This window comes from Cherax quadricarinatus, chromosome 16 (genome assembly GCF_038502225.1).
Source record: "Cherax quadricarinatus isolate ZL_2023a chromosome 16, ASM3850222v1, whole genome shotgun sequence".
Classification (NCBI taxonomy): Eukaryota; Metazoa; Arthropoda; class Malacostraca; order Decapoda; family Parastacidae; genus Cherax; species Cherax quadricarinatus.
Genome location: NC_091307.1, coordinates 47304801 through 47316962, shown reverse-complemented (window position 1 = coordinate 47316962; position 12162 = coordinate 47304801). Strand labels below are relative to the sequence as shown.

The following is a 12162-nucleotide window of genomic DNA, read 5'->3' as shown; positions in this document are numbered from 1 at the left end:
CGAAGAGAATCACAAACATTCCCTGAAACAGACAGACAGTTTAATATAAATTCGAATAATCAACATTAATTATAAATACCATATATATATATATATATATATATATATACATATATATATATATATATATATATATATATATATATATATATATATATATATATATATATATATATATATATATATATATATATATATGTCGTGCCGAATATGTAAAACTGGTCAATTAGCAAGAACTCATTTAAAATTAAGTCCTTCCTAAAATTTTCTCTTATACGTTTAGAGATATATTTTTTTCATTAATGTTAATGTAAAAATTTTTAATTTTCCACCAAAAGAATCTTAGGAAACTTACCTAACCTTTTTATAACAAGCCCAATTTAGTTTAGCCTAACCCAACTAAATATATTTAAGATTTGTTTACAATAATTTAATACTAAACAAACACTATCAAATATTTTTTTTTCGTTAGGTTCAGAATGATTTTGGCGAAATTATTGCATTCACAAATTTTCACTTGTCCTATATGGCAAGATGAACGTTGCTATTCAAGCCAAGATGGCAAGTTCTGCATATTCGGCACGACATATATATGTACATATATATATATTATTATTATTTTTTATTATCACACTGGCCGATTCCCACCAAGGCAGGGTGGCCCGAAAAAGAAAAACTTTCACCATCATTCACTCCATCACTGTCTTGCCAGAAGGGTGCTTTACACTACAGTTTTTAAACTGCAACATTAACACCCCTCCTTCAGAGTGCAGGCACTGTACTTCCCATCTCCAGAACTCAAGTCCGGCCTGCCGGTTTCCCTGAACCCCTGAAATGTATATATACATATATATATATATATATATATATATATATATATATATATATATATATATAGGTAGTAGGTTGTTAGACAGCAACCACCCAGGGAAGTACTACCGTCCTGCCAGATGACTGTGAAACAGAAACCTGTAACTGTTTTGCATGATGGTAGGATTGCTGGTGTCTTTTTCTGTCTCATAAACACGCTAGATAACAGGGATATCTTGCTACTCCTACTTACACTTTGGTCACACTTCACAGACACGCACATGCATATATATGTACATACATCTAGGTTTTTCTCCTTTTTCTACATAGCTCTTGTTCTTCTTGTTTTCTTCTATTGTCCATGGGGAAGTGGAAAAGAATCTTTCCTCCGTAAGCCATGCGTGTCGTATGAGGCGACTAAAATGCCGGGAGCAATGGGCTAGTAACCCCTTCTCCTGTAGACATTTACTAAAAAAGAGAAGAAGAAAAACTTTATGCAACTGGGATGCTTGAACGTTCGTGGATGTAGTGCAGATGACAAGAAACAGATGATTGCTGATGTTATGAATGAAAAGAAGTTGGATGTCCTGGCCCTAAGCGAAACAAAGCTGAAGGGGGTAGGGGAGTTTCGGTGGGGGGGAAATAAATGGGATTAAATCTGGAGTATCTGAGAGAGTTAGAGCAAAGGAAGGAGTAGCAGTAATGTTGAATGATCAGTTATGGAAGGAGAAAAGAGAATATGAATGTGTAAATGCAAGAATTATGTGGATTAAAGTAAAGGTTGGATGCGAGAAGTGGGTCATAATAAGCGTGTATGCACCTTGAGAAAAGAGGAATGCAGAGGAGAGAGAGAGAGATTTTGGGAGATGATAAGTGAATGTATAGGAGCCTTTGGACCAAGTGAGAGAGTAATTGTGGTAGGGGACCTGAATGCTAAAGTAGGAGAAACTTTTAGAGAGGGTGTGGTATTTAAGTTTGGGGTGCCAGGTGTAAATGATAATGGGAGCCCTTTGATTGAACTTTGTATAGAAAGGGGTTTAGTTATAGGTAATACATATTTTAAGAAAAAGAGGATAAATAAGTATACAAGATATGATGTAGGGCGAAATAACAGTAGTTTGTTGGATTATGTATTGGTAGATAAAAGACTGTTGAGTAGACTTCAGGATGTACATGTTTATAGAGGGGCCACAGATATATCAGATCACTTTCTAGTTGTAGCTACACTGAGCGTAAAAGGTAGATGGGATAATGAGAGCATAGGCAATGGGGTCGAAGAGGTATGGGGTAGGTTTAAAAATGTAGTGTTAGAGTGTTCAGCAGAAGTTTGTGGTTACAGGAAAGTGGGTGTGGGAGGGAAGAGAAGCGATTGGTGGAATGATGATGTAAAGAGAGTAGTAAGGGAGAAAAAGTTATCATATGAGAAGTTTTTACAAAGTAGAAGTGATGCAAGGAGGGAAGAGTATATGGAGAAAAAGAGAGAGGTTAAGAGAGTGGTGAAGCAATGTAAAAAGAGAGCAAATGTGAGAGTGGGTGAGATGTTATCAACAAATTTTGTTGAAAATAAGAAAAAGTTTTGGAGTGAGATTAACAAGTTAAGAAAGCCTAGAGAATAAATGGATTTGTCAGTTAAAAATAGGAGAGGAGAGTTATTAAATAGAGAGTTAGAGGTATTGGGAAGATGGAGGGAATATTTTGAGGAATTGTTAAATGTTGATGAAGATAGGGAAGCTGTGATTTCATGTATAGACAAGGAGGAATAACATCTTGTAGGAGTGAGGAAGAGCCAGTTGTGAGTATGGGTGAAGTTCGTGAGGCAGTAGGTAAAATGAAAGGGGGTAAGGCAGCCGGGATTGATGGGATAAAGATAGAAATGTTAAAAGCAGGTGGGGATATAGTTTTGGAGTAGTTGGTGCAATTATTTAATAAATGTATGAAAGAGGGTAAGGTACCTAGGGATTGGCAGAGAGCATGCATAGTTCCTTTGTATAAAGGCAAAGGGGATAAAAGAGAGTGCAAAAATTATAGGGGGATAAGTCTGCTGAGTATACCTGGTAAAGTGTATGGTAGAGTTATTATTGAAAGAATTAAGAGTAAGATGGAGAATAGGATAGCAGATGAACAAGAAGGCTTTAGGAAAGGTAGGGGGTGTGTGGACCAGGTGTTTACAGTGAAACATATAAGTGAACAGTATTTAGATAAGGCTAAAGAGGTCTTTGTGGCATTTATGGATTTGGAAAAGGCGTATGACAGGGTGGATAGGGGGGCAATGTGGCAGATGTTGCAAGTGTATGGTGTATGAGGTAGGTTACTGAAAGCAGTGAAGAGTTTTTACGAGGATAGTGAGGCTCAAGTTAGAGTATGTAGGAAAGAGGGAAATTATTTCCCAGTAAAAGTAGGCCTTAGACAAGGATGTGTGATGTCACCGTGGTTGTTTAATATATTTATAAATGGGGTTGTAAGAGAAGTAAATGCGAGGGTCTTGGCAAGAGGCGTGGAGTTAAAAGATAAAGAATCACACATAAAGTGGGAGTTGTCACAGCTGCTCTTTGCTGATGACACTGTGCTCTTGGGAGATTCTGAAGAGAAGTTGCAGAGATTGGTGGATGAATTTGGTAGGGTGTGCAAAAGAAGAAAATTAAAGGTGAATACAGGAAAGAGTAAGGTTATGAGGATAACAAAAAGATTAGGTGATGAAAGATTGAATATCAGATTGGAGGGAGAGAGTATGGAGGAGGTGAACGTATTCAGATATTTGGGAGTGGACGTGTCAGCGGATGGGTCTATGAAAGATGAGGTGAATCATAGAATTGATGAGAGGAAAAGAGTGAGTGGTGCACTTAGGAGTCTGTGGAGACAAAGAACTTTGTCCTTGGAGGCAAAGAGGGAAATGTATGAGAGTATAGTTTTACCAACACTCTTATATGGGTGTGAAGCATGGGTGATGAATGTTGCAGCGAGGAGAAGGCTGGAGGCAGTGGAGATGTCATGTCTGAGGGCAATTTTGTGTGAATATAATGCAGAGAATTCGTAGTTTGGAAGTTAGGAGGAGGTTCGGGATTACCAAAACTGTTGTCCAGAGGGCTGAGGAAGGGTTGTTGAGGTGGTTCGGACATGTAGAGAGAATGGAGCGAAACAGAATGACTTCAAGAGTGTATCAGTCTGTAGTGGAAGGAAGGCGGGGTAGGGGTCGGCCTAGGAAAGGTTGGAGAGAGGGGGTAAAGGAGGTTTTGTGTGCGAGGGGCTTGGACTTCCAGCAGGCATGTGTGAGCGTGTTTGATAGGAGTGAATGGAGACAAATGGTTTTTAATACTTGATGTGCTGTTGGAGTGTGAGCAAAGTAACATTTATGAAGGGGTTCAGGGAAACCGGCAGGCCGGACTTGAGTCCTGGAGATGGGAAGTGCAGTGCCTGCACTCTGAAAGAGGAGTGTTAATGTTCCAGTTTAAAAACTGTAGTGTAAAGCACCCTTCTGGCAAGACAGTGATGGAGTGAATGATGGTGAAAGTTTTTCTTTTTCGGGCCACCCTGCCTTGGTGGGAATCGGCCAGTGTGATAATAAAAAAAAATAATAAATAATATATATATATATATATATATATATATATATATATATATATATATATATATATATATATATATATATATATATATATATATATATATATATATATTTGACTCCTTCAGTAGACCAGCTCCTCCCAAGGAGCCCAAACAGTCCCACTGAGACAAACAGATCATGGAAAAAATCGCCAACACAATGCTCTCCAATGCTTCAGGAAAGGACAAAGCTCGTCTCCTGGCAGTGAAGGCACCACACTCAGGAGATTTCCTGTTAGCTGTTCCTAATTCTTCTCTGGGCACCCGTCTCGACCCACAGGCCATTCGGATTGGTAATGCTCTTCGCCAAGCCGTCCCCATCCTCACCGAACATAGGTGTATTTGTGGCATGGCTATAGCTGATCAATTTGGACTTCATGGTCTCATGTGTCACACAGCAGAAGGAAAGTATGCCAGACATGAGGAGGACAGGGACATCATAAAGAGAAGCCTCGCCACAGCCCGTTGCCCAGCTCAACGGGAACCCCAAGTACAGAGGTCTGATGGAAGTCAAAAGCGTCCTGATGGAGCCACTATGCTACCCTGGAAGTGTGGAAAGCAGATTGCCTGGGACTACACCTGTGCCGCCACATTGGCAGACACCTACTTGCCATACTCCGTAGTGGAGGGGGGTGGAGCTGCCAGCCACAGGGAGACCCAGAAGATCCGAAAATACGAAGACCTTCCCCATTGCTATAACTTCATTCCAATAGGGTCGGAGACAAATGGAGCATGGGGCAAATGTGCTCTAAAGTTCCTCGAAGAGCTGGGTGAAAAGCTCATCATAGAAACCAAGGACCACATGGCGACCAGCTTCCTCTTTCAGAGACTCGGTGTTGCAAACCAGAGAGGAAATGCCTGCAGCATTCTGGGCACTCGGCCCACAGCAGAGGAGCTGGACGAAGTATTCGAGATGTAGCTCTGAGTTACATATGTAGTTTTACTTTCTGTTGTATTTTTGTGAATGTTTGGCCAATGTATTTTGTTTTTAAATAAAACATACTTGAAATATAGGGGGTGGTAGGAGAAAATTCTTAAACAGCTTCAGGGTGAACCTTGAGTTTTGCCTGAAGCAAGTTCATTCTTTTCTCTAACGATGAGGGTCCCCAGGACAGTTCTAGAGGTGGTACCTCTCTCTCCCTCTCTCTCTCTCTCTCTCTCTCTCTTTCTCTCTCTCTCTCTCTCTCTCTCTCTCTCTCTCTCTCTCTCTCTCTCTCTCTCTCTCTCTCTCTCTCTCTCTCTCTCTCTCTCTCTCTCTCTCTCTCTCTCTCTCTCTATATATATATATATATATATATATATGTCGTGCCGAATAGGCAGAACTTGCGATCTTGGCTTAAATAGCAACGCTCATCTTGTCATATAGGACAAGTGAAAATTTGTGTATGCAATAACTTCGCCAAAATCATTCTGAGCCTAACGAAAAAAATATATTTCAATGTGTATGTTTAGTATTAAATTACTCTAAACAAATCTAAAATATATTTAGTTGGGTTAGGCTAAAATAAATTGTTCTTGTTATAATAAGGCTAGGTAAGTTTTCTAAGATTCTTTTGGTGCAAAATTATATTTTTTTACATTAACATTAATGAAAAAATATATCTTTAAACGTATAAAAGAAAATTTCAGAAAGGACTTAATTTTAAATGAGTTCTTGCTAATTGACCAGTTTTACATATACGGCACGACATATATATATATATATATATATATATATATATATATATATATATATATATATATATATATATATATATATATATATTAATATATATAATATATTATGTATATATATATTTTTTTTTTTTTTTTTTTTTTTTTTTCAACAAGTCGGCCGTCTCCCACCGAGGCAGGGTGACCCAAAAAAGAAAGAAAATCCCCAAAAAGAAAATACTTTCATCATCATTCAACACTTTCACCACACTCGCACATTATCACTGTTTTTGCAGAGGTGCTCAGAAATAACAGTCTAGAAGCATACACATATAAAGATACACAACATATCCCTCCAAACTGCCAATATCCCAAACCCCTCCTTTAAAGTGCAGGCATTGTACTTCCCATTTCCAGGACTCAAGTCCGACTATATGAAAATAACCGGTTTCCCTGAATCCCTTCACTAAATATTACCCTGCTCACACTCCAACAGATCGTCAGGTCCCAAGTACCATTCGTCTCCATTCACTCCTATCTAACACGCTCACGCACGCTTGCTGGAAGTCCAAGCCCCTTACCCACAAAACCTCCTTTACCTCCTTTATCAGGTGACGAAAGATTGGATATCGGATTGGGGGAAGAGAGTATGGAGTAGGTGAATGTATTCAGATATTTAGAAGTGGACGTGTCAGCAGATGGGTCTATGTAGGATGAGGTGAATCATTGAATTGGTGAGGGTGAAAGAGTGAGCAGTGCACTTAGCATTTTGTGGAGACAAAGAACTTTGTCCTTGGAAGCAAAGAGGGGAATGTATGGGAGTACAGTTTTACAAACTCTCTTATATGGGTGCGAAGCATGTGTGATGAGTGTTGCAGTGAGGAGAAGGCTGGAGATGTCTTGTCTGAGGGCAATGTGTGGTGTGAATATAATGCAGAGAATTCGTAGTTTGGAAGTTTGGAGGAGGTGTAGGATTACCAAAACTGTTGTCCAGATGGCTGGGGAAGGGTTGTTCAGGTGGTTCGGACATGTAGAGAGAATGGAACGAAACACAATGACTGCGAGAGTGAATAAATCTGTAGTGGAGGGAAGGCAGGGTAGGGGTCGGCCTAGGAAAGGTAGGAGGGAGAGGATAAAGCAGGTTTTATGTGCGAGGGAATTGGACTTCCAGCAGGCATGCAGCAGCGTATTTGATATGAGTGAATGGAGACAAATGGTTTTTAATACTTGACGTGCTCTTGGAGTATGATCAAAGTAACATTTATGAAGGGATTCAGGGAAACCGGCAGGCCGGACTTGAGTCCTGGAGATGGGAAGTACAGTGCCTGCACTCTGAAGGAGGGGTGTTAATGTTGCAGTTTAAAAACTATAGTGTAAAGCACCCTTCTGGCAAGACAGTGATGGAGTGAATGATGGTTAAAGTTTTTCTTTTTCGGGCCACCCTGCCTTGGTGGGAATCGGCCGATGTGTTAATAATAATATATATATATATATATATATATATATATATATATATATATATATATATATATATATATATATATATATATATATATATATATATATATATACATGCAAGGAATTCGCGAGAGCATGCGAAATATACACAAACACTGATCTCTGGCTGAAGGAGACTCGAACCTACGAACCTTACGTAAAGCACTGCGTACTTTGTCCTAAGGTTCGTAGGTTCGAGTCTCCTTCAGCCAGAGATCAGTGTTTATATATATATATATATATATATATTTTTTTTTTTTTATTATCACACCGGCCGATTCCCACCAAGGCAGGGTGGCCCGAAAAAGAAAAACTTTCACCATCATTCACTCCATCACTGTCTTGCCAGAAGGGTGCTTTACACTACAGTTTTTAAACTGCAACATTAACACCCCTCCTTCAGAGTGCAGGCACTGTACTTCCCATCTCCAGGACTCAAGTCCGGCCTGCCGGTTTCCCTGAATCCCTTCATAAATGTTACTTTGCTCACACTCCAACAGCACGTCAAGTATTAAAAACCATTTGTCTCCATTCACTCCTATCAAACACGCTCACGCATGCCTGCTGGAAGTCCAAGCCCCTCGCACACAAAACCTCCTTTACCCCCTCCCTCCAACCCTTCCTAGGCCGACCCCTACCCCGCCTTCCTTCCACTACAGACTGATACACTCTTGAAGTCATTCTGTTTCGCTCCATTCTCTCTACATGTCCGAACCACCTCAACAACCCTTCCTCAGCCCTCTGGACAACAGTTTTGGTAATCCCGCACCTCCTCCTAACTTCCAAACTACGAATTCTCTGCATTATATTCACACCACACATTGCCCTCAGACATGACATCTCCACTGCCTCCAGCCTTCTCCTCGCTGCAACATTCATCACCCACGCTTCACACCCATATAAGAGCGTTGGTAAAACTATACTCTCATACATTCCCCTCTTTGCCTCCAAGGACAAAGTTCTTTGTTTCCACAGACTCCTAAGTGCACCACTCACTCTTTTTCCCTCATCAATTCTATGATTCACCTCATCTTTCATAGACCCATCCGCTGACACGTCCACTCCCAAATATCTGAATACGTTCACCTCCTCCATACTCTCTCCCTCCAATCTGATATTCAATCTTTCATCACCTAATCTTTTTGTTATCCTCATAACCTTACTCTTTCCTGTATTCACCTTTAATTTTCTTCTTTTGCACACCCTACCAAATTCATCCACCAATCTCTGCAACTTCTCTTCAGAATCTCCCAAGAGCACAGTGTCATCAGCAAAGAGCAGCTGTGACAACTCCCACTTTGTGTGTGATTCTTTATCTTTTAACTCCACGCCTCTTGCCAAAACCCTCGCATTTACTACTCTTACAACCCCATCTATAAATATATTAAACAACCACGGTGACATCACACATCCTTGTCTAAGGCCTACTTTTACTGGGAAAAAATTTCCCTCTTTCCTACATACTCTAACTTGAGCCTCACTATCCTCGTAAAAACTCTTCACTGCTTTCAGTAACCTACCTCCTACACCATACACTTGCAACATCTGCCACATTGCCCCCCTATCCACCCTGTCATACGCCTTTTCCAAATCCATAAATGCCACAAAGACCTCTTTAGCCTTATCTAAATACTGTTCACTTATATGTTTCACTGTAAACACCTGGTCCACACACCCCCTACCTTTCCTAAAGCCTCCTTGTTCATCTGCTATCCTATTCTCCGTCTTACTCTTAATTCTTTCAATTATAACTCTACCATACACTTTACCAGGTACACTCAACAGACTTATCCCCCTATATATAAATATATATATATATATATATATATACATATAAATATATATATATATATATAAATATATATATATATATATATATATATATATATATATATATGTATGTATATATACATATGTATATATATATATATATATATATGGCAGAGAGCATGCATAGTTCCTTTGTATAAAGGCAAAGGGGATAAAAGAGAGTGCAAAAATTATAGGGGGATAAGTCTGTTGAGTGTACCTGGTAAAGTGTATGGTAGAGTTATAATTGAAAGAATTAAGAGTAAGACGGAGAATAGGATAGCAGATGAACAAGGAGGCTTTAGGAAAGGTAGGGGGTGTGTGGACCAGGTGTTTACAGTGAAACATATAAGTGAACAGTATTTAGATAAGGCTAAAGAGGTCTTTGTGGCATTTATGGATTTGGAAAAGGCGTATGACAGGGTGGATAGGGGGGCAATGTGGCAGATGTTGCAAGTGTATGGTGTAGGAGGTAGGTTACTGAAAGCAGTGAAGAGTTTTTACGAGGATAGTGAGGCTCAAGTTAGAGTATGTAGGAAAGAAGGAAATTTTTTCCCAGTAAAAGTAGGCCTTAGACAAGGATGTGTGATGTCACCGTGGTTGTTTAATATATTTATAGATGGGGTTGTAAGAGAAGTAAATGCGAGGGTCTTGGCAAGAGGCGTGGAGTTAAAAGATAAAGAATCACACACAAAGTGGGAGTTGTCACAGCTGCTCTTTGCTGATGACACTGTGCTCTTGGGAGATTCTGAAGAGAAGTTGCAGAGATTGGTGGATGAATTTGGTAGGGTGTGCAAAAGAAGAAAATTAAAGGTGAATACAGGAAAGAGTAAGGTTATGAGGATAACAAAAAGATTAGGTGATGAAAGATTGAATATCAGATTGGAGGGAGAGAGTATGGAGGAGGTGAACGTATTCAGATATTTGGGAGTGGACGTGTCAGCGGATGGGTCTATGAAAGATGAGGTGAATCATAGAATTGATGAGGGAAAAAGAGTGAGTGGTGCACTTAGGAGTCTGTGGAGACAAAGAACTTTGTCCTTGGAGGCAAAGAGGGGAATGTATGAGAGTATAGTTTTACCAACGCTCTTATATGGGTGTGAAGCGTGGGTGATGAATGTTGCAGCGAGGAGAAGGCTGGAGGCAGTGGAGATGTCATGTCTGAGGGCAATGTGTGGTGTGAATATAATGCAGAGAATTCGTAGTTTGGAAGTTAGGAGGAGGTGCGGGATTACCAAAACTGTTGTCCAGAGGGCTGAGGAAGGGTTGTTGAGGTGGTTCGGACATGTAGAGAGAATGGAGCGAAACAGAATGACTTCAAGAGTGTATCAGTCTGTAGTGGAAGGAAGGCGGGGTAGGGGTCGGCCTAGGAAGGGTTGGAGGGAGGGGGTAAAGGAGGTTTTGTGTGCGAGGGGCTTGGACTTCCAGCAGGCATGCGTGAGCGTGTTTGATAGGAGTGAATGGAGACAAATGGTTTTTAATACTTGACGTGCTGTTGGAGTGTGAGCAAAGTAACATTTATGAAGGGATTCAGGGAAACCGGCAGGCCGGACTTGAGTCCTGGAGATGGGAAGTACAGTGCCTGCACTCTGAAGGAGGGGTGTTAATGTTGCAGTTTAAAAACTGTAGTGTAAAGCACCCTTCTGGCAAGACAGTGATGGAGTGAATGATGGTGAAAGTTTTTCTTTTTCGGGCCACCCTGCCTTGGTGGGAATCGGCCGGTGTGATAATAAAAAAAAAAAAAAAAAAAAAAAATATTATATATATATATATATATATATATATATATATATATATATATATATATATATATATATATATATATACAACAGAACATTGAATAATTAGACAGGCTGACAAAAATAAATGCATGAATATATTTTAAAGAGAATAATATTATTTAAAATTATTTTAAGAGTAATGGGGCAGTTACCCAAACATTGGCGACTGTGAGTGCAGCATTGACTACGAACTTGTTGGATGAACGATAACAAACGGTGGAGTTTGGTTCATCAGCTTTCAGCCACTGATAGAACAGTCCGGCCTCCGTCAATGACAATATTCTGTGGACCAGTTTCCAAAAAAAAAAAAAATCAAAATTTATTAATAGCTTAAACTGTATTAGTAGTAATCTAGTGTTTCCCATCTGTCTATAAGTCTTGACAACGATTCTCGCCGAGTACAGTTATTCAGGCTAAAACGTTGTGTAGTTTTAAAAATAGGTTAGATAAATTCATGAGTGGTTGTGGGTGGGTGTGAGTTGGACCTGACTAGCTTGTGCTGCTGGGTCTGGTGCCGTGCTCCATCCTTGAGTGGGGTGACCAGACTAGGTAGGTCATTATGATAATCCGGGGAGGGGGTCATTGGTTTAATCCGGGGGAGGGGACATGGGCCTGCTCCTCATGGGTCAGTAGTCCTATTGCAGTGCTCCTTCTTTCTTATGTTCCTATGTTCTTATTATAACTGTATTTCTCATGGTCCCTGTACATGTAGTGTGCTAGCACTCTGTCGTCCTTGAGATCGTTCCACTTGCTAAGTACATACAAAAGTGAATACATTTTTCCTACTAAAGTTTTTTCTCAGATCTTTACTCCGATTCCTGTCAGTTTCCTCTTGCTTACTGTATCGGGTTTTCTGATTAACTTCTCTTCTGTGTCGTAAACATATATCGGCTATATAGTTCATATCTCCTATCATAAACATTTTTGTTTTACTGAATCTATTAAGTTTCTTGTAATTTTGTATAATATTTGTATTTGTTATAATTCCATGTTCTTGTTATGCTCTTTAAGA

At 39.7% G+C, this 12162-nt stretch overlaps 1 protein-coding gene across 1 annotated transcript in view; it reads right to left on the bottom strand.

Annotated features, from left to right (window-relative positions):
- Nucleotides 1-11275: 11275 nt before the first annotated feature.
- LOC128688804 (probable glutamate receptor) overlaps nucleotides 11276-12162 on the bottom strand; it is a 40505-nt gene continuing 39618 nt past the window's right edge. Inside the window, exon 10 of the mRNA XM_070085663.1 lies at nucleotides 11276-11432. Coding sequence (XP_069941764.1) covers nucleotides 11276-11432 — 157 coding nt within the window. The remainder of the gene's footprint in view (nucleotides 11433-12162) is intronic.